General features: G+C 45.9%; 1 protein-coding gene across 6 annotated transcripts in view; it reads right to left on the bottom strand.

Moving 5' to 3' along the window:
• The window catches only part of SPEG (striated muscle enriched protein kinase), a 168235-nt gene that overhangs the window by 65641 nt on the left and 78568 nt on the right, over positions 1-24026 (bottom strand). For 5 of the 6 annotated variants that reach the window (XM_075609604.1, XM_075609606.1, XM_075609605.1 and 2 more), the window contains 4 exons: positions 17083-17273; positions 16515-16603; positions 15136-15311; positions 442-702 (listed from right to left, as the gene is read on the bottom strand). In XM_075609604.1, the coding sequence (XP_075465719.1) occupies positions 442-702; positions 15136-15311; positions 16515-16603; positions 17083-17273 (717 nt within the window). Of the gene's footprint in view, positions 1-441; positions 703-6479; positions 6978-15135; positions 15312-16514; positions 16604-17082; positions 17274-24026 lie in introns of those variants that run through there. The other variant, XM_075609611.1, reaches the window with a different exon arrangement.

Here is a 24026-nt window from a genome sequence, read left to right as displayed (position 1 = left end):
AAGGGGGACATGTTCTCTTCTTTGCCTATAAAGGATACTTTGATGGACAATATAACACTGACATGCCACAGACGCCCCGTTTACGAAGCAAAGCCAGAGCAAGACGTTGGGGGGAACAGGAGTGTGGGATTTATGCAGCTGTCCAAGCACAACATGAGTAATATCAGGGTTTTCCTGGAAAAATGAGTGACTTGCGATCTAGAAAGGAATGAGAGGTCAGTGAGTGGGCCATGGTGGGGGTCTATAAAAGGAGTGGGCGTTATAAGGGGCATGATATGCAAGGCAGGGATTGAGAGCATGTAAATGGGTATAATAAATGAGTGGGTTGAGCAGTTGGAGAGGGGTAACCATACACAGGATGGGAAAAGGTAGTGTAAGTGGCAGTAAGAAAGGCAATAGCAAGTTGGAGATGAGGTGGCATGTCAGCCGCAGAACAGTTACCTCTTGCTGTGCTTAGTTTGCAGGTGTAGTTGCCGCTGTCATCTTCGTGCACGGAGTTCAGAAGGAGCAGACACTGCCTCCCGTTGAAACGCATCTTACAGTCCAGCAACGCCGGCTGCAGCAGCTTTCCACGGAACATCCAGTCCACGTCCAGATCCACGGGGCCCGACACCACACACTCAAACACAGCCGCCTCCCCCGCGCACACACTTACATCCCGCAGAGGGGTCACAACCTCCAAGCTGGTACTGCCAGGGGGCACTGCTCCCACACAACACCAAGACACAACAAAAACACCACAAAGTGACACAGCACAATGACCAACAGAAAGACAAACAACACAAAGAGAGGGAAGAGAAATGTTACAGCCAGAAATGGGAGGAAGAATGGGGTGGGGGGGGGGGGAGGGGGGTAGTGGGGGTTTGGGGTGGACAGGTGATGGGGCAGATAGAAAAGGAACAAATCCCTGAACATTGAGTTTTTATACTTATAAAAACATTAATCAAACGGTCAATGTTCCGGAGCACGTGTGAGTGATGTATGGAAAATAACTGAACAAGGAATAAAGCAGGAAATACAGGCATTAAACCGAGGAGGATCAAAGAGCATAAAATGCATCAACTTTTCCGTCCCAGGGGGACGCTTCTCGCAATAGGTCTGGGAACCAAAGCTTTCCTGCCAATTATAATGTGATTTCATAAATGTATCTTTGATTCCCATTTCTGTGTGCCTGTATTTGTTTTGCTTTATGATTTTAGTTTTAGTGAATGAGACGCCACAGAAGTGTATAAGACCAGTTATTCGGCCAATGAGTGAGCTGCTCTGCTAATGCCCCAGGCATCTGTTCCCAGAAAGTATAGCTGTTTTATCCTTGGTAACTAGCGCGTGTTAACTCTTCTGGGACTTGATGTGATGACTGATTGATGACCCTTACTTAACCTTCCCAGTTTTAAAGATCTTATATTGATCTAAACTCATCAGGTCATGCTTGAAAAAAATGAATTATATCTCAAATGAGCTTTCCTTGTTAAAAAAAATGGACTAAATACAGTTTTATAAATGATGGTAATGAGGAACCCTAGCCATTGAGATCCCATTAGTTTATTCTCCCTTATAATTAGGGGGTAAATAAGGTACTTCAGGACTGGAGAAAACCTATGAAAAGTCTACACTGACTTCCAGACTTCCCTCTGGGGTCTGAAGTCCTCCTGTATGTAATTCCTAAATTACTATAGCAGTAAAGGTTTAACCCTGTTCTGGAAATCAGGTGGCCCAGCCCCTGAATATATGCAGTGAATAGCCTTTTTTCCCGGATATATAATGGGATGGTGAAAGGCAGTACAAAAAGAACAGTTATGGATAATGGTCCGGTTGTGTCTCTCTGCCTTGCCTATTGATTTAACAGAACCTACAGTAATAGTGTCTGAAGATAACACAAACAAACGGTTTCCTGCCCAATACATCAAACCGCTCTATAAAAAACCGCCTGAGGACATACGATTGGAACGTGTTCCTCTTGCCAGCTCGGGCATTGCTGAAACAATGCCATATTACGTCACAATGGACTGCTTCCAACCCTGTGACTTTCACATGCTTTAACAATGCCTAATGACATAACAACGGGCGGTTCTCTTGGCTGATCCATACACAGACAGTACAATGGCGGTGTTCCATTGACAATGATATACTATCACAACAAAGAAAATGACACAACGCACAATACATTGAAGTGGCATAATACACTGTGATAACTTGACAACATAACGCTGACAGGAGGGGGAAGGAGATTGTAAGAGCTGTACCCAAGTAAAGGAGAAACACACATCTGTTCCAAAACAAGATTTTATTGGTTCTACTGGGAAAAAAATAGAGAGTATTTTAAACAAAGTCTGTTCTTTTGTGATCTGCAAAGAGCGGGGCCTAGGTAAGCGTCGAGGGGTACAGAATACAGCAAATAACATATACCACCTTCACCCAAATCATTACAGAATGCGTAACCTGTTCTGTTTTGTACACTGACAATTAACCCAGGGGTTCTCAACACCAGTCCTCAAGATCCCCCAACGGGTCAGGTTTTAAGGCTATCCCTGCTTCAGCACAGGTGGCTCAATCAGTGGCTCAGTCAAATACTGAGCCACAGATTGAGCCACCTGTACTGAAGCAGGAATATCCTTAAAACCTGACTTGTTGGGGGAGTACTGGAGCTGAGAACCCCTGAATTAACTGATTCAGTGATGAAAATCATTATAGGACCTGAAAGAGTTAAAAACGGTCCCCCGGATGATACATTTCAACCTAAACTTTAAGTGCCTACAACAGACTTCCAGTGACAGAAGTAGCGCCTCACATCCTTGCTGTATTTATGCGTCGTCTGTGTGGCATTGACATGATCAACTTTACATTCTCCCAGCTCCATCTGAAATCCGGCTTCATACTGACTGAACAAGCCCAGCCAGCTTACATTTTTACATCAGGACGGGAAATTAAAAAAAAAGCTGGACTGGCTAAAGCTGCCCTAAAAAAATCTGGTCCAAATTGAAATTTAAAAAGCATGGCAATCACGTGATGTGACGCCGAAGACAAGGTAAGGAGTGGGGCACGAGCAGGGAGGGGGGTGCATGGGGGGCGCAGCGGGGAACGTTTGTGCACCCCTTGCTCTATCGGCTGCCCGGCTAATCCAGGTTTTCTAAGCTGGAAATAAATACACAATTCCTCCCAAATAGGCTTGCAATTTATTGGTGAGATTTCTACATTTTTATCCCAGGTCTAATAACAAAGGATCCATTTAGTTGCATCTTTTGATTATAAAAATGATTCCAGCCGCCTCACCCCGCCACGGTAACCTCCAGCTTAGCAGGTACCTACACTAAAGGAATAACACTTCTTAACCGGGACGGAATGTTTAATGCAGCGTTGCATGTTCATATCAGTTAAACGGAAACTATTCATTATTTATAGTATTTGAAAACAAAATGAAGAACTGATATCCTCAGTGAGATATTTGTGGAGGAAATAAAGGGCTTTCTTCTAAATTCTCCCAGTGCAGCTTTTCTGTCACTAGCCTGAACCCCAACGGGCTTTCTTTCTGAGCTCTGATTTCATTGGGAGAGACACAGCAAGGCTATTTATTGCTGGCACAGTTTGATATGCAATTCCAACATGCCTTCTGTGCCAACTATCGTTGCTGCAGCTCTAACGTAGAGGCAATACAGTAGCAAGCAGAAGGATGGTTGCAATATGTAGCTATAACCTTTTTTTTTAACATAGAATTCAAGTAGGGGTCTCCAAGCTGAACCCCATTAATTTCGGCTCCAGGAGATACTTAGCTCCGCAGTGGGTGGCGGTAACTGCACGGATCCCATAATTGCAGCTTGTCAAAGCTCCCACGCCCACAGGCCAACAGGAAGCTGGGATGTCATCCAGTCCGGCTTCCTCTTGGTCCACGTGACGCGGGAGTGATAAACGTGCAGGAGATACCGGGGTCACCTTCGGAGGTCTGTATGCAGGGCGGCGGGGGGGGGGGGTCCCAGGAGCGGAAATTACTGGGGTCCCGCACCGGAGACCCCCTGCTTCAATATTAGGTTAAAAAAAAAATAAGAAAATAAAAAACGGCTCGGATTGTTCCTTGAAGCCCATACAGTAAGCATTAGCAACATGAAAACACGTCACTTATACTGTAATTATATACTTCTTTCTGACGCCATAAATCTTTAATGCAAAGCTGCTTTAAACGCCCAAACTGGTTGAGGTTCTCCTTGGAATCTCCTCGATAATTATAATAATACTAATAAAGGACGCCTAAAGCCACTTCAGATTTTTAAATCCCCCATCCCGAATTCATATGCAGGAAATCTGGCTGGGCCTGTGCATGTTCCCCAGAGCAGGCGAATAGGACGTTCAATTCAAATGGTTCTCTAATTATCATCATAAATCGCCCACAAAATCTCCATCAGGTTAATTCCTTTGTATGCACGTCAAAGACAAGAGAGGGACCATCAGATGAAGAAGAACAAGAGACTGCTAAAGACAAAACAGAGACAGCATCTGAAGGTGTGTGTGTGTGTGTGTGTGTGTGTGTGTGTGTGTGTGTGTGTGTGTGTGTGTGTGTGTGTGTGTGTGTGTGTGTGTGTGCGCACTTAATTATTTATTTATTTATAAAATATTTTACCAGGAAGCAATACATTGAGAGTTACCTCTCGTTTTCAAGTATGTCCTGTGTGTCCTTAATGTATCATAATGGACCATAAAGCCACTCTGACCTCAGATAAATCATGAGCGGTTGTGGCTGAAGGCAGCAGAGTCCAAAGTTATTGTTTAAAGCATGAACTTGCGCTGATCGCCATTTTTGGAGGGGGGTGGGGGGTTGGGGGTTAATTTTAAGAGATTTCTTCTTGCCCTTTCATATGCTGCTTTTATGTTTTAAAATATGCTGCCCCGTTCAGGAGATATCGGCGTTTTAAATAATAAATGTCTGGGTGGTTAAAATGCAGCTCTCTCCGGAGCCCAGTGCCGCCTAAAGATTACCGTGCCAACCTCAACTGCAACAGATGAACAAAATCATGCTTCTTAACACAATTCTTTTTTTTTAAGGAGCAGGACATACTTATGTGGCAAGATAATAACATTATTATATGAGGTGGACACACATACTGCAGGCTTCTGGGTGGCATTGCTGCTTATTTGATGGTATATATTTTTTTTCTTGTTTGCTTTGCTTTTGTATCTCATTTATAGTTTTATCTCAAGACAGTGAGTTTATCTGATTGGAGACCAATTAACTCTGATTGGCCAAAGTATCCCAGTTTTATGGACTGAAGTCCCCTGGAATTGGAGAAGAGGGGACGGGCCTGTCATACTTACCATTTGCACACATTATTGTACAGTAGCATCGTTACAGACAGACAAGAGTGGTGTTAGGCAGCGTGTCAGTGTCAGTTTAATTGATGTACAAAAAGTGCAAATTAGAATGACAAGACACATTAAAACACTGTAACATGTATACAGCAAGTAACCCCTCCTGTGCTGTTATATATCCATTTCCCACGGGACTTACTAATACAACGTACCTTCATACACTGAAATGAGGGCACCTATTCAAATTCTCTTTTTAATACCTATATGACCGGTATGGTAGCCTGTTAAGTTTGTATAAATAAAGGGTGGAATTTAGCAAATGGTTTGAGCTATAAAACCGAATTAGGTGTAAAAGAGAGCTGGGATTCTCAATAAAAATGCCATTTTATTTTTGATCAATGTGGTCCTGTTTTTTTAGCACCATTTTTGCAAAGGGGAAACTTTGATTTAAAAAAAGCAAAACCCTCCAGGAATGTATACCTACCTACATGTACCATTGCTAACGCCTATACATATACACACACACGTCAAGGAGGCACACTGTCCGGGGAATAGTGAGACGCAGAGATGTACGGGTGTAGCAGGCTCCATTATTGCCGCTGGTGTGACAAGGCGCGCCAACCTGGATTCCTATGAATTATACTACAAAATGTTGTGCTCTCTGGGGAAACAATGTCAAGGCCGGTCTAGTGCCATCTCGCCGCAGCCGATCAGCCACGGGCATTTAGCCGCCACCAGTCAGCCGCAGGGGATAGAGTTTCACCGTGAAGGTAAGTCCCTAACTTTAACCTCGTACTACTAATCGGACCCCTTACCCCTTACCCTAGCCCATTAACTCCATACACTAAAACCCCTAACCTTAACCCCTTACCATAACCCCTTACACTAAAACCCCTAACCTTAACCCCTTACCATAACCCCTTACACTAAAACCCCTAACCTTAACCCTTTACCATAACCCCTTACACTAAAACCCCTAACCTTAACCCCTTACCATAACCCCTTACACTAAAACCCCTAACCTTAACCCCTTACCATAACCCCTTACACTAAAACCCTTAACCTTAACCCCTTACCCTAAACCGCTTAACCTAAACCCGTTAACCTAAAATCCCTAACCTATTAATCCGTTCCCACAACCCATTAACCCCTTACTCTAAAACCCCTTACCCCAACCCATTAACCCCTTACCCTAACCTGTTAACTCCTTAGCATAAAACCCCTAAAGTCAACTCCAAATGCTAACCCTGATCCCTCTAACCACTTACTTGCCTTCGCGGTGGCTAGTTGTACCCTGCAACTCTTCAGCGGCAGAATGCATGCGGCTGATTGGCTGCGGCAAAATGGACACGCCGAAACACCCCATTCCATGTCAAGACTACATCTGCAGCCGTTCAGGAGACCCAGGGATGCCCGGGTAGAGATATGCCAGCAGGGGCTTAGGATAATGTAGTCTTGTTAGTGAGTGTCACAGTCTCACAGGGTGAGGGTCAGTGACACAAGGAGACCTCTTTCTGTCCTGCGTTATTTGCAAGGGGAGGTCTCTCCTGCTCCTGTGTCTCTCCCCCCCGGATGCAGACGGGCCAGGGCTGCGCTCTCTCCTCGCGGCACAGTCCGGGTTCTGGGGCAGCGGGATGGCTCCTGTGTTAGTTTGTTAGTGACAGGAGATTATCTGACTCCCCCTGTATACAGACAGAAACTGCAGTCAGCGTGCGGGCGGGGCGGGCCATTCACAGCACAGGGAGCAGCGCTGGCAATGCATGCAGGGTACGTGAGATAGCAGGACAGGCACGTGCAGTGCACCAGAGATGTCAACTTACAGGCACCCAAATAAGTTAGAGAGGGGTGGCCAACTCCAGTCCTCAAGGGCCACCAACAGTCCAGGTATTAGGGATATTCCTGCTTCAGCACAGGGGGCTCAAACAGTCCCTGCTTCAGCACAGTTGGCTCAATCAGTCTCTGCTTCAGCACAGGTGGCTCAATCAGTCCCAGCTTCAGCACAGGGGGCTCAATCAGTCCCAGTTTCAGCACAGGTGTCTCCGTTAGTCCCAGCTTCAGCACAGGTGGCTCTATCAGTCCCACCTTCAGCACAGGTGGGCCAGTCCCAGCTTCAGCACAGGTGGACCAGTCCCAGCTTCAGCACAGGTGGCTCAATCAGTCCCAGCTTCAGCACAAGTGGCTCCATTGGTCCCAGCTTCAGCACAGGTGGCTCAATCAGTCCCAGCTTCAGCACGGGGGCTCAGAGGCTCAGTCTTCAACTGAGCCACTGATTGAGCCACCTGTGCTGAAGCAGGGATATCCCTAATACTTGGCCTGTTGGTGGCCATTGAAGACTGGAGTTAGCCGCTCCTGAATTAGATTATGGGTACTAGCCCAAAAACAATGCAATTCTGTTGCTGAGACGCCAAGTCTATGAGATGCTGCTGTTATGAATCAGTGAGATATAGAGTGTTGACAGAACTGGTGCATAAGTTAATGATACACAGAGTATGGGACATACACAGAAAGCCGTATACACACATGGAACATCAATCACAGACACACATGGTGTACACACACAGCAGAGAAAATACAGACACATGCAAATGACAACAGCGGGACAATAAGCACTACACAGCGGGCGTTGGGAGCATGCAATTATACCGCACATCACAACTGTGGCTCACGCATGTTCTTTAACACACGGCACACGCAAAGAGCAAGGCGCACGGCAAAAAGGGACCGAAGTTATAACATGAAAAGTTTGTGAGGTTTTATTGTCCTTTAAAAAGATTGGGGTGAGGACGTCACACTTTGCATGTGCGTGTCATGTTTAAATAATGTCCGTTACATTTAGAAAATCACTGTGAATTGGACATGGGTCGAGTGAAACCGGGCTGCAGTTACCACATGTTAAGGGAACCGCCATTCTTTGTTTTTAAGAAAAAGGACAATTTGACCTCAGGCTGCAATTAAGGGATGAGATCTGGGGAAATGGCAAATCATTTGTGTTTATTTCCGAAGGTTAGTGAGATGTTATCACAGGAATGAGATCTTGGGCCCCCCCCCCCCCCCGGCTCTCTCCGGGGCTCGAGATCCATAAAAACGTAACAATGTGTCAGGGTCGTATTTTCCGTTGAGGAAAAGGCACCTTGCGGTGTGTGAATAGAGGTTTTTATCACGGAAGACAGGCACTTTGTGCTGTTTATCAGTAAAATAAGATTTGATCTGGATGAGACACTCTTTGTCCAATTTAGAGATGAAGTTGTGATATAAAAAAAAAAAGATAATACCTACAACAGGGGCAAACACCTCACCAGTGACCAAATGCAGGGGAAAAAATCCCCCCTCCACCCCTTCCCTCCCCTCTTCTCTTTCCCTCCTGGGGTCCTACCTGTGCAGTGGAGCACTTGGGGCCTTACCCAGTGGCAGCAGGAGCCCACCCAGGTGGTAATTGTAGAAGTTCCGCCCGACTTCTGGTGGGGTCTAACTTCTGTGGTAGGATCACCTACTTGGGCTACTCCCACTGCCAGACCTGCTACACAGGTAGGGCCGTGACGAGACAGAGGGGCCCTCTGGAAATGCCAGTACACAGTTCCAGTGGGCAGATGGGCTCCTACAATCCAGGGGCCCGTTGCAGCGGAACCATCTACACTCATGACAGTTCCGCCGCTGCCTACAATGTGTAAAGCAGTTAAAGAAGCATACACAGTCTTAGTAAGCTCAAAACCCAAACCTTCTATATAGTGGATATACATATATATATATATATATATATATATATATAAATAAAATGGTAAGGAAAACAGCAAGCCCTCCAACGTTGTAATCCAAATAAGCCTGGTGCTAGTCCCATAAAAAATGTAAAGAGTACGTTACCATCCAGCAGTACAGCAGAACAGCAGAGAGAGGCAGCACTCAGAGGTAAGTGTACAAAGAATTGTATTGTAACAGACACAAAAATCTGACGTTTCGATCCCACAGGAAGAAGATCCCTCTGTGGGATTGAAATGTCAGATTTTTCTACACTTACCTCTGAGTGCTGCCTCTCTTTGCTGTTCTGCTGCCCTATCGCCTAGCATACTGTGCTTCCACTGCAGCAAGGGATTCTGGGAAATGACATGCAAATGAGCACGCAGTGCACTATATATTAGTGTCAATTGAAGTGCTATTGGCTTTGTGACCTTACGTCTGCTACAAGAGACAGGAAGGGCCCCAATGCGACATCCAACATGACAAAGGATTTCGTACATTAATATATTCTGTCTATATTCTTTCCAGTAACCGCATTCAGTAGGTCCTACTCTACTGACACCGACACACATGCAGTGCAGTGCCTAAAGATTTCAGATACAATACAGTTTGGGTTTTCCCTCACTATAATTATTAGGGCGCTTCTGGCTAACACCCGGGTGTCACTGCGCCGCAGCTCATGCACAGCACTGTAAGTGCTGCTTCCATGTTAACCCTTTAAGCACTGCACGTATGCCAGGCACCCCGGGCTGTGTGCTGCAGTGATTGTTAACCTCCTCTCTCTGCGGTGGAAGAGATATATAAGACAGTATAATATCGGTAGTGTAAGACCCGCTGAATGGCGGTACTGTGACGTGGTTGTAGGCGTAAGATATTTTGGCCAAAGTATTGAACATGACCCATGTTTATGAAGACAGAATATAGATACAACATATTCATGTACTAAATCATTCGTCATGTTGGATGTGTCGCATTGGGGCCCTTTTTGTTTGTTGCAGTCAGAGAAGCAGTCACATTTACCCCAATATAATATTAATAATAATAATAATAACTATGAATCTGTTTTACAGTCCCAGTGTTTGCACAATTAACAGTTTGGGTTTTGCCTCGGGTCACACTCTCATACCGAAGCGATACACCCCGGGTGTACCCACCCTGAGAAGACAATTGCATGACAAACCTTTCCGGGGACATGAATACAATGTGGTCGCCTTTTAACATACGACCTGTTGCAAAGGTCAGGGGTTCACCTGTGCCTCTCATTCGGCAGTGGCCACTAATTAGCAACTCGTTCTCGGTTACAGCAAACATGGCAAGGAGCAAGCGGCTGCAGTCTGAGTACTTTGGGCACTGCTTAAGCCGGGGGGGGGGGGGGGCTCAACGCCAGTCCTCAAGACCCCCCAACAGGTCAGGTTCTCAGGATATCCCAGCTTCAGCACAGCTGGCTCAATCAGAGGCTCAGTCGAAGCAGGGACTGATTAAGCCACCTATATTGAAACAGGGATATCCTTAAAACCTGACCTGTTGGGGGGCTTGAGTACTGGAGTTGAGCACCCCTGACTTATGCGGTGGTTGACTCTTTACAAAAGTAGCCGGCGCCTGGGGTTACAGCCGCACATGCAGCGGTTATTAAGGGCTCAGAGATGCCATGCAGGAACCAGCTTAGGGCAAAGGCAGCATGCAGAATTATCATTTAAAGGGACTTGTGCCGGTCACTGTATCCAAAATTCCAGGACCCCGCGATGTGCATCGGGAGATTCAAATCTGAAGAGAATACATTCTCCAGGGCACTTCTCTGTTCTCACGAGCACATGTACAAGCAACATCTATAAGGCTGTCAAGTAAAGGACCAGCAGAGATTCTTCCGATGTTACATATCAGCCATGATGTATTAATAACATGTAGCACGCCAGTAATTCAATATTCTACCATTTCGCGTCTGTGTGAAATGTGAGAAACAGCTTTTGGGGGGGCAGACTTGGTCTAAACTGACAACCCCCTTTTTATTTATTTACAGAATCAGAACCGGGGGTGCCCCCTGGAGTTGAACCCCACTATTTCTAGCTCCGGGAACACCGTGGTTCAGGAACTATTTACCTTTTTATGTGCCAGTAAAGACAAAGTCAAATCAAAGATGGCTGCCAGGTCGCCCCGTAAGACTGAGGCCCCACTGCACGCGCCTGCACGTCCGCCTTGCGACCTGGTGGCACGTGCAGAGCACTATACCGCGATCTGCGGTCTGCAGGCGGCGTTCTGAGGCGCGGGGGCGTGACCAAAATGGGCTGTGTGGGCGTGGCCATGATGAGGGGGCGGGCCACGACACCGGCCAAGCTAAAAAAAAAAACATGCCCCCCCCCCCCCCAAGACACACACACCTCAGCAGACTACTTCCCCCCCTCCCCTCGCTCCCGCTTCCCCGCCTCTCTGACCAGGTGACGCGTCGCCGCTCGGGATCACAAACTGGCTGCAGCCCCTGCTGGCTGACGCAACACAGTGCGTAGTGAGCCTGGGAGCGCGGAGGGACCGGGGACAGCATGGGAGCAGGTAAGGGGCTGGTGAGAGGCGCGCACACGGCCGCACACGCCGCCGGCTGCACTGGGGACCTAGCCTAAGAAGCTGCAACATCATGCTCTGCTGAGATTGCAGCTTCCTATTGGCGCATGGGGCTGAGGCTCGTATGGCAACCATATTGTTTTTTTTTTCCAAAAGGTACTACAAACATCGGCACACAAAAGGGTAAATATCTCAGGAGAAATGGCTGTCCCCAGAACAATTCGAGACAGTTGGCGGGTGGAGAGGCTGCCGCTTTAAATAATGCCGGAAACAAGGCGAGAAAATTATGTCACGACATACATCAAATAGCACCGCCTCTAAACGATACAGCGGCTCTAAATAACCATTCCCCATGTCGTTGATGCAAAGGGAGCAAAAGCAACTACCATCGCAGCCAGCTTGATACAATGATACATGGTCCTGAATAGTCAAAACAGCACGTTTAGCATCTTCACGGCAACAACCAATATCAGAGAGACACGTGCATTAAACAGGAGATCTATAGATCACATAAAATCCTGCAAAACTCCGAAAGCTCATCAATAATATATTTGAGCCCAATAGCTATTAAGAACCTACTAGTATGAAAAAGGCTGATGCCATTGTGTCTGGTCACACAGCCATTGCTGACACATTCAATGAAAACTTTGTGGGAAGCCTAACTCCTTATTATCTAGACACACTCGTTACCAAAGCTCGGGGTTCCAGATCGAGCGCACTCCGATTGTGGGGGGTGTCTGTAGATAAGATTGTATAAAAGCTCCTAACACTATTGCTAAACAGCCAAAGTGGGTCTGACGAATTGCAATCAAAGTTCTTACGTCTCAGTGACCCGGTCGTTGCTAAACCAATTGCCTACTTAATCAAGTCTATTTTATAATCTGGTGATATCCCTAAAGCCTGGAAAACTGCTCGTCAGCCCGATGTACAGAAGATGTGGGGGGGGGGGGGGGGGAATCATTGTTTCCAATTACAGACCAATCTGTATACTGCCAATATTATCCAATACCAAGCAACTATTTTAAGAAGCCAAGTAGTCCATTTCAATGTTGCCCAAATAATTTCACAGTAACAACCCTCTTAAAATATGCAATAAAAGCCCATATGGAATGGAAGATGGACAACTGACTGGTACATTATTCCTAGATTTGGCAAAGGCTTTCAAAACTGCTGACCCCACTATAATGTTACACAAGCTTCAGTGCTCTGGAGTTGGAGTACATGCTCTAAACTGGTTTCAGTCTTATATCTAGAAGATCCCAATATATCTAAGGTTTTAACTCTTATCACCTAGATGTTACTTGTGGGGTACCTCAAGGCTCTGTTCTGTGGTCCTTCTTTTTTTCCGGCTTTATAAACGACCTGCTCAGTTTGTAAGACATCTTCTATGAACATGTATGCTGATGATACTATTTCATTTGCACGCTGTTCCAGCCTCTCCGACATTAAAAATGTTCTGCAGTCTGATTTCTTCAAGGTCAAATTCTCTCCAAACAATTTTTTTTTTTAAACACAGCCAAAACCGTAACTATGGCTCTGTACGGTATTTGGTACCAACGCAAAACTTCTAAAGCTTCCAGCAACTGAGCTACTGATTAGAACTAACTTTACCGCCAATCTAGCATCGGCGTCCAGCATTAAATATTTCGGTACATGGCTAGATTCCCATGTAACGTTTGTTTTTCATATTGAAAAGATGATTACCAAACTGGGCACATTTGATAGAAATAAATGCTGCCCAAGTCCCATTATCAGAATTATCAGAAAGTGCACTGCGCAACAGATGCTAAAGCCAATTATTGATTACAGGGATATAGTACACTATACATAGTACAGCACCCAAAATCAATCTCAGCAAACTTGATACTCTATATCAGGGGTGCCCAGCTACAGTCCTCAATCCCACCCAACAGGTCAGATTTTCAGGATATCGCTGCTTCAGCACAGGTGGTTCAGTAAGAATGATTGAGCCACTCATTGAGCCACCTGTGCTGAAGCAGGGATATCCTTAAAACCTGACCTGTTGGTGGCCCTTGAGGACTGGATTTGGCCACCCATGCCATAGAGTGTCAAAGAATATGAATGATGGAATCTAGAACCCAGGAAATTCAGGCACCATGGATGGTCCGCAGAACAATTAATTACACGTGATTGGCAGCTCCCAACTGCCACCGATTCACCAACACAGGATTATATAGGAAACGAAAAAGAACCTCGTTCGTGAAACAGGGCTCACTGTACCAGGCACGTTGACTGTAACGGCCTTACTAAGAGGTACGGCTTTGGCTGTCAAGAAGGAACATGCAAAATAACTACATCAGTGAGGTGGAGGAAACAGAATCAACGATCTGTGAAAGCCAAGGATCAGTGAGAGAAGGAAAGCAAACAAGGAGCCAGGTACCCGAGTAGTGTACCAGAAGGAAAAGGAACGGGCTGGAAATGCATTCATTTTCTGCTCTGCATGAAGCAGCTTTATCTGCTGCTGCTGCTGCTGCTGCTGCTGCTGCTGCTGCTGCTGCTATACAGTATGCTGGGTCTTCACTGTTATAAGCTGAGCAGCAACCTTGGACAGCCAGTCGCTCCTCTGTGTTTTGTGTTCCCGTGATGATGAGCTATTGAGATTCGGTGTCTGCCTATTGCAGGGGCAGCCAGCTCCAGTTCTCAAGGACAACCAACAGGTCAGGTTTGCAGAATATCCACAGAATTGTGCAAAAATAGTGGTCTTGGCGCTCAAGTACTGGATCTCATAATTGTATTATATATGATTACTATTGTAGAGACACAGAGAAGAAGGGGATATAATTCCACAATAATATAGGTAATACGAATCAGTGAGAAATCTCATAACGTCTCGTAAAGTTGTCTTGAGTTGGGGGCAAATATTCCCGGGAGGTCGTGGGTTGTAGGAACGATCCACCCCTCACAGCCTCATTGGGATAGTCCTCGGACAGTGATTGATAGAGTTTTAAATACTTACTGTTTTTCTCCCTGATCTGTGTCTTCCTGGTAAGGCGTTCAGCCGTTGCAGAGTCCAGAGATATCCCAAATGTAGTGATACAGCGCACAGCATGCAGAGAGCAACATACGAAAAAACGGGGGGCAGATCTCTCCTACGCGTTTCGCGCGCGAAACGCGTAGGAGAGCTCTGCCCCCTGTTTTTTAGTATGTTGTTCTAATAAACTGATTTTTCATTACTCTGACCCTGCTCTCTGCATGCTGTGCGCTGTATCACTACATTTGGGATATCTCTGGTTTGCAGGATATCCCTGCTTCAGCACCGGTGGGTCAATCAGTCCCTGCTTCAGCACGGGTGGCCCAATCAGAGGCTCAGTCAACAACTGTACCGCCTGTGCTGAAGCAGGGATATCCTGAAAATCTGACCTGGTGGTAGCCCTTGAGGACTGGAGCTGGCTTCCCCTGACCTGTTGGAACTAAGGAGAACTGCTCTTCCAAAGGTCTTACAGTTGGATTCTTTGTAGGTTTAGGTTTGCATAGAAATTAGGGTGTGGGAGTAAAAGGGGTTACGTTGGCAAAGACAGATACAGCAAAACGTACCTCGCACGTCCAGCTTGGCCTCACATTGCTTTGTTCCATACTCATTTATTGCTTTGCAGGTGTAGTATCCAGAATCACGTCTCTCAGCCTCCGCAATGTGCAGTGAGAAGATTCCCCCCTCTCCCTCTGTTAGTTGGTACTTCCCACCAGGTTTCACCAGCTGCCGATTCCTCAACCTGCACAGAGGCAGAGGGGCAGTTATTCGGAGGAGCGAGGTTAGGGGAGAGCACAGGGAGAATGGAAAGACAGAGAGAAAGAACATGGTAGTAAGAACAAGGGAAATAGGAAAGTATGTATATGTTATTTTTATAGTGCCAAACATTACAATACAGGGAATATACAGTAATAACACAGGTGGAATAAATACCCTCAGGACATAAATGTAACATTTGGAGAAAGGATTCTCTGCCCCGAAGAGCTTATAATCTAATTGTGAACACAGTATGAAGGGCAGAGTAAGGGACATCAAATTTCAGATCCCCTGCAAAGTTCTCCTCCTTATCTTCAAGGCTCTCCACTCGTCTGCTCCTCCCTACAGATCAGCTTTGATCTCTTGTTATGCCCCTGCTCGTCTCCTCCGCTCCGCTCTGCCCATAACTGTCTCCTTTCCACCCCTACTGCTCTCTTTCACTTAAACTTTTTCCCCTCACTGCCCCGTACCTGCGGAATGCCCTGTGCTACACCCACAGTCACTCCTACCAACCATCGCGGCCAAGCTCTGCCATCTACTGACTTATTCCCTCACCTGATGTCTCTGCAAGTCTCCCAACAGAGTACTTAGATTGTAAGCTCTCCGGGGCAGGGATTTCCTTTCCTATTGTCTGATTTTGCTTGTAGCACTTATTGTAATATAATTCCCTGTACTGTATTGCCTGTTTTGTGAAGCGCTGAGTACACAGTGGGCACTATATAAATACAGGAATACATACTGTACATACATTAAACATGGAGAAAGTAAAGAGGCAGAAAATAATACATACTGAGTCACGGAAAGATGTCATGTCATGTAGGAATGGAAATAAATGAGAAAAAGAGGGAATGGCGTGTAATTGAGAGGGCACAGGAAAGAGAAAGGCAGGAGATGAGCAGGAGGCAGGAACAGTAGGGAACTGAGGACAAAGGAACTTGATAGAGAGGAGGAATAATACAGAGAGAGAGAAAGGAAGAGAGAGACAGTGACAGAGAGAAAGAGAGAAATGAATGAAGTGTGTGCGAGAGAGAGAAGAGAAAAAGAAAGAGGGAGGTGGAGGGAAAGGACGGAGGGGGATAGAGAATCCAGTAGGGAAAGAAAGGGAGAGGTGAAAAAGGTTTCAGGAATATGAAGAAGAGGGAGAATTATAGATGCAAGCTATTTTCGGTCTGTTTGGATACACACTCACCAGTTGATAATAGGTTTGGGTTCTCCCTGCACCTGGACACTGAGAGTGACCTCCTGACCCTCCAGCACCAACAGGTCCGAGAGAGCCACCTGAGAACACTCAAATGTGAGGAGCGTGTACACTCACAGGCAAGAGGGGAGTGCACACTCACTTTCTCACAGGCTAGAGAGGAGCACACTAAAAATTCCAGCCGAGTGGGGAGCACACTCATACTCTCACAGGCAAGAGGGGAATACACTAACAGGCAGGGGAGTGAACACTCACGCTCACAGGCATTATGGAAATACATTAACAGGCAGGGGAGCACACACTCACAGGCATTATGAAAAGGGAATGCACACACTACAGGCATTATGGAAAGACATTAACAGGCAGGGGAGCACACACTCACAGGCAAGAGGCAACCACACTTACACTAATACACTTTCAGAAATGAGTTAAGTGCACACTCACACTCTACTAATGCACACAAGAGACACTCAGAAACATAAACACTCTACTGTCCAAGTGCAGCCCCTCCCCTGCTCACACCCCATATCAGCTGTATGAGACCAGTGTCCGTTCTGACCTGGAAGGAGGGTGGGGCCTTGAAGTTTGCACTGCGCTGAGGGGGACCATTGGCAGACATCTTGTGTTGGGGTGACGCGGGTTCACTGATATCTTCCTGGGGGCTCAGGTACTCGTCATCTGATGTAATCGGGCTTAGTAGCTCTCGGGGGGTCCCGTGGTGAACGGGGGACTCGGCGGCTGTGGCGGGGGCTGCAGGAAGGGAAAGAAGGAATCAGAGGCGGAGGTCTCCGTTTTGGAGAGGTATTAGTGTAAAGGATATTTTGGCAGGCTGCGGTATAACTGACCACTGCAGCGTTGGAACTGCTGCAGCATTCTTTCCTCTTACAGGTGCTTATTAAAAAAGCAGTAAGCACAGAGATACTTAATTGCAACTTCAATACGTTGCTAATGACAGATACAGCAGACATCATTACTCCAACCAGCGCACCAGTGTGGGTGAAATAGCGTGTCTTCCCCCCCTCCCTGTCCTTGGCACGGCTGATTTATAGGAGCAATCCGTGCAAAATCCTACAAGTGTGTTTTTAAATAAATCAGTTCTGTATTATTAGATAATATTTAGTGCATTTTTTTTTAAATTCGACTCTGAATGCCATTTTTAATGAGTTTTACAGCATCCTTTGATTTCTATAGCACGTTTAGCCCACCTCCCCAGCATTGAAAGATATTTGTAACACTTTCCTGTGTGTGATAATTTGTTGCCAATATTGTGAGTAGTTTGAGCTACAAACTGTAACAATAGATAATGTTTTTTTTTAGCAATATAAGGATACATTGTAGCTGCTGAGTTACACTGACTGAAGGATTGGTTGAAACTGACAGGCGGCCATTTAGTGAACCCTGGGAAGCAGGATCTCTGCTGATCGATCACGGGAGAACAAATCGATTGGCAGCTTAGGTAATTAGTTTTCAATAAAGGTAATCACAGGTCACTGACAGTAAGGACAGGAGCACAGGTCACTGTGGCAGTGAGGACAGGAGCACAGGTCACTGTGGCAGTGAGGACAGGAGCACAGGTTACTGTGGTAGTAAGGACAGAAGCACAGGTCACTGTGGCAGTGAGGACAGGAGCACAGGTCACTGTGGCAGTGAGGACAGGAGCACAGGTCACTGTGGCAGTAAGGACAGGAGTACAGGTCACTGGCAGTAAGGACAGGAGCACAGGTAACTGTGGCAGTGAGGACAGGAGCACAGGTCACTGTGGCAGTGAGGACAGGAGCACAGGTCACTGTGGCAGTGAGGACAGGAGCACAGGTCACTGGCAGTGAGGACAGAAGCACAGGTTACTGGCAGTGAGGACAGAAGCACAGGTCACTGGCAGTGTGGACAGAAGCACAGGTCACTGGCAGTGAGGAGGTGGAAATATGCTGACCTCCTGAACCTATTTTTAACTCACAATTACAAATCCTTTAACCATTTGGATGCCAGAATCACAGAAACACATTGCGTCCGACAGCGAACGGGTTAATAATACACATTTAGGACTCGAGTGAGACATCAACTTATTTCTATAAAATAATTACCAGCCCGCTTTGAATCTCTAGAAGGAAAAAGCTGGAAAAATAATGTGTATTTTATTGCACTGAGCATCACACAGTTACATTAGGTAAGACTTGGTCCATCAAGTTCAACCAGAATTTCAGTTGGGTGAAATATTTAATCTATATTTATCGTTCTATGTATAATATCACAGATTGCACCTTTTAACACAGCATAAAATAAAGATGTATGATGTATTACCAGATTATTTGGGTTCATCACAACCAAGAGCCTTGGTTCACCCCGGGTGAGGGAACAGGCCCGTGTAATAATGGGTGGGTCAAAAGTAAGTAATTTTTAGCGCAAACTTTCTCCCGACAGGAACAACTCCGCACTGTATATTTGGAAATGAGAAATGATACATGGTATTGCTTTATATAGCTGCATGTTACATCCCTGCCACTGAATCACAACGCGTTTACATTACACAACATAACCGTTTGTATGATAGGATCATTACTCCAAATGTCAGACGCAACGCACCGTGTCATCCATCTTTTATTAACCCTGTATTAATCATTCTGTAACATCAAGGTCTCTCTGTCCTGTTGGCTAATGCACTACTGCCTGCCTAAAAGGGCCTCATGTCACAGTCCCCCTACCCTCCTCCCCTGCCCCCCCCCCCCCCCCTACCCTCCTCCCCAGTCCCCCCTACCCTCCTCCCCAGTCCCCCCTACCCTCCTCCCCAGTCCCCCTACCCTCCTCCCCAGTCTTCACATGCACAGCTTTGGCAACTGTCCCAGTTGCCCAAAAAGAGGTCTGTGCACTGTCTCAGCTAGGACTAGTACTGTACACAGTCTCACATACATGCAATGATCCAGAGAGACACAGGCACACAGCAACTCACCAGCTCAGAGCTACAGACCCGCGGAAACATCCTCACTATCCTAGAACTTCAAGCTGATAATAAGGGACAAGGGAAGGGGGGGGGGGGTGAGGTGGCATAACTTGCACCCAGGACTAGGGAGATGTGCAAATAGAGTGAGAACAAGTGGAGGGTATAAAGAGACGGAGGGAAGAGTGCAAATGCAGGGACAAGTGTGGAGATAGAAGAGTGGGGGGGGGAGAGGGAGGGAGAGAGAGAGTGAGTGAGGGATGGCAGAAGGGGAGAGAAAAGGATGCACATAAAAAGGAGAAAGCAGCCAGGGAGAAGAGCCAGGGAAGGGAGAAGGGTGGAGAGAATGAACATGACGAGGTCGGCAGGAGTGCAATCTGTTGCTGTATTTAGACTCTCACCCCCCTCCCACATACAGACAGGACTCACCAGCTCCCAGTGCACAGGAAAGCCAGGGAACAGAAGAAAGTAGGAGAGGGGAACAGGAGGGGGAGAAGTCTGGGTGCAAGAGCGGGGATGCCAGGTGGGGAAGTGGGGAGAGGCCAACATCTTCAACACTTCTTACCCCAAGGCCGGCTGTGCCCTGTAAGGCCTGGGACATAGTAGTGTGAGCCTTGCTGAGCCGTGCTCACGCTCGGCACTGAGCTCCTGCAGCCGCAATGAGAGCGGCTTTAGCAGGGGCTCGCGCTGGCGCTTCCGCGCGCCTGCGGAAGCATGTGTCTTAACAAATGTTAAGTTTTGGAGCTTGCCGGAGTGCAGGGCGGTCACGTGAGCGGTTCGCCCAGTGAGGGCAAACCAGCTCCGTGACATCACTGGCCCACCCCCAGACACGCCAACGGACGGTGCACGCTCTAAGGCCTCAGCGCGCCTCCGCACGGGCAAAGTGTCTATGCCCGAGGCCTAATAGTCACTGGCTCACAACAAGTATTCACACAGGCAGGCGAGACTCTATAACCCCTTCCCTACCCAAGGAGCTGGGGACACACTGCTGATCTGTGACAGTGAAGGAGATTTAGGGCCATATTCACTAAGTAGTGCGCGGACCCAGAAAATACCTGGCAGGCCACTGACTTTCAAAGAGACGGGACTGGCAGAAACGGCTGCGAGAGGATTGTACTGTAAATTTAGATAGATTTCAAATATTTTAAAATAATTATCCTTGATTAACATCCTTAATTATCCCAGCTAACTCAAACTCCCACACCCACCACATGATGAATATATATTTATGTTAACCAGAGAGCTACTGAGCGTGGCAATTGCATACAACAAGAGACAGGGGGTGCCCAATGCTACATCCCATTGACAAAACATATATGATGAAAAGTATAAAGTGGGTGTGGGAGTCTGAGCTAGCTGGGAATGTGTGTTAATCAATGTCTGACTGGTAGCAGTCATTTTGGAGGCTGTGGCACCTCCCCCCAGAGCTCACTCCTCCTCCTTCACCTTTTTAACTTGGGAGGTCATTTCATTTGCTGCAGGAACAGGACCTATAATGGTTCTTCCCCTCTTACAGAGGTAAAAGGAAGGGTTCACAGTGTAGTGTAGTGTAGGACCTGCATTAATTTGGTTATACCTTGACGTTGGTATGCAGGATTATGACGCTTTGGACAAAGGGTTAACCAAATAACCAAGTATTTAATATTATTATTATTGAAGTATTATACTTTTCATCATATATGTTTTGTCAATGGGATGTAGCATTGGGCACCCCTTGTCTCTTAAAATAATTATCCTTACCTACTGGAAGCATTGTTTAACATCGGTACCGTTAAGGCTGCAGTTCAGTCTTTTTTTTTTTAAATTTTTTTTTTACTTCAATAGTTTCATGTGTGCAATCTCTAATTACCTAAAGAACTGCATAGCTGCAGGTCAATTCGTTCTCCGTGTCTTGATCTACGAAATTTGGTGACATCATTAGAGAAGGGATATGTTTTTCTTCTGCTTCTGTCACTCAGTGGAAGCTCATGAATATTCATGAGCACTCCTGCACTGACATGTGCTAGCGGGAGGGCAGGGCTGAGAAAGGGGTGTGCCAGGGCTTGTGACAGGACATGAAGGGGCAGTGCCTTAGCAAATGGCTGTTAAAATAGAATACAAGAAAATTGGTCTTTCAAAGTTGTTTTTTTTAAAAACAGAAAATAGTATTTTATCTTACTACAAAACTGATTTATTAAAAAAAAACACACATGCAGGATATTGACTGAACTGCAGCTTTAAATATTTACATAAAATGTGCTTGAATGGCCACTTCGGACTACAGTATAGAATTACCCTGTTAAGAGTTGTATAAAAATGCCCAATTTCCCTTCATGATGGATCAGGTGAATTTTTAGGAAATTCACCATGAAATGAAAAAGTTCAGTAAATATACATATTTACTGAACTTTTTCATTATTTTATATATATATATATATATATATATATATATATATATATATATATATATATATATATATCAATTCACCAGAAAAGTAAGTGCATATCTGCATTATTTTATCTTTAAGAAACATTCTGCGTTTTTACGAGTAAGCAAAACTCATGAAGGTCACGGCGAAAAACTGCAAATTTAGTCAAATCCTCTGGTCTCCGACTGCAAATTCACTTCCAGCGACTCTTCGCCAGCTCGCCAGCTAACCCTTTTCTTATTTGCCAGTGGGGAAGGCATGAAGTAAAGATGTGCTGAACTTGTGCACAAATTCTCAAAAGTGGCAACATTCACAAATATTCGCCCGAGCAATTAGCTACTAATTAAGCAATCGAAATGAACCAGGGAAAAATTGCTGCCCTCTTCAAATGCGTTTGAATTTAGCTTACTGCAGAGAATGCCCGCGGGTCATAAAGCGCGCTAAATATGGGCATTCGCGATCCTCCGAATATAGGGTCGCCACATTTGTTTTTATATTATGGAACGCCGAAATCCAGTATGAATCGCGGCGTCACGGTGAGTAACGAATAATTTGCAGAGGCTTCCAATTTAATGGTATCTCCGCCTGCCCGCTATATTCTTTGTTTTTTATCATGGCTGCTCTTGGCGGCGCCGGGAAAGACGCGCACTGACCCAATGGAGCGGTGGGAGAAAAAGTAACGCCTATAGGGGAGAGTCTCATTGTGTTAGGAGATGGCCCGGTGGTGTCCTAACTTTATTGTTTTAATAATTTAGTAAGATGACATCTATCGGAGAAGGGAACTGTTACACTCACGTAGAAATCTATTACGTTTTTATGACTGATTTCATTACACTCATTTGAACCTCACGCATTTCCTGTCAAGGCGCTAAAATACGGGACAATGATGCGTCCTGACAGACCTTTCCGGGAAACGGGACAAGCCAATGAAATAAGGGACAATCCCATATATATATACGGGACATCTTCCAATCCTATCCTAATGTAAGGAAAGGCTGTGGGGCTGAAACATATGGTGTTAATACAGCTGCAGCGGCCGTTATTCAAACAAATCACAAAGCTGTTTTCGTATGCGCTGCTCTACTCCACGCGGCATTAACGCGGCCAATCACCCCAGGCACACGTGTTTATCGCGGTTGTTTTGTTTGAATGTCATGGATTCTGTTTCCTATCCGTGGCAGAAATGAATGAATTGTAATGTGTACTGTGCTCCTGTGTCAATGTCAGTGTTTAACACTGTTTAACACTAAAATGCCATTTTCTGCAGTCGCGTCTTAAGGCGGGAAGGTTGGAAGACATCCCGCGCCATACATGGGTTTTCCGAGGTATACAACGCGTGAAGTGTTCGAATAACGGCCGCTGCAGCTGTATGTTTTTTAGTTACGGTTAACCCATGTGCTGCCAGATGGTTATTCGCAATGCATTTCTGTCCTCCCTGGCAGGGAATGGGATAACATTGTCTGCGCAAGAGGGAAAAGCTATCCCCCCCCTGGCCAAAACGGGTTGAATTTTAACTTGTACCTCAGTACTATTTAATTATTTATTTATAAAATGTTTTACCAGGAAGTAATACATTGAGAGTTACCTCCCGTTCTCACGTATGTCCTGGGCACAGAGTTATGATGGCAAATAAATGGTTATATTAAATGAGCAGGGTTATACATTATATATAAAGTCATTGCATGAACAGTTAATGATAATCAATGTTATAGGCGTATGTAACAGCTACATATGATATATGTTATAGGGCCTGGGTGCGCAAACATCTTGAGCTGCGGCCCCCTGCTCGAGAGCTGCCGCGTTCGCGCACCCCCCCCCCCCTCTCCAATGACTCGTCGTCACATGACGTTGCAGATTATGTGACCCCGCCGCGTCATTTTATGCCACGTTGCCATGGCGATGCATCCCCGAAGACCCGGCAGAGAGCAGGTACAGTGGTGTGAAAAAGAAAGTGCTGTACACCCTCTTTGAATTCTATGGTTTTACATATCAGGACATAATAACAATCATCTGTTCCTTAGCAGGTCTAAAAATTAGGTAAATACAACCTCAGATGAACAACAACACCGGACATATTACACCGTGTCATGATTTATTTAACAAAAATAAAGCCAAAATGGAGAAGCTACAGTATGTGTGAAAAACTAAGTACACCCTTACTGC

Source organism: Ascaphus truei, chromosome 7 (genome assembly GCF_040206685.1).
Source record: "Ascaphus truei isolate aAscTru1 chromosome 7, aAscTru1.hap1, whole genome shotgun sequence".
Taxonomy (NCBI): domain Eukaryota; kingdom Metazoa; phylum Chordata; class Amphibia; order Anura; family Ascaphidae; genus Ascaphus; species Ascaphus truei.
Note: the sequence above shows the minus strand (reverse complement) of the source record. Positions and strands in the feature narration are given on the sequence as shown.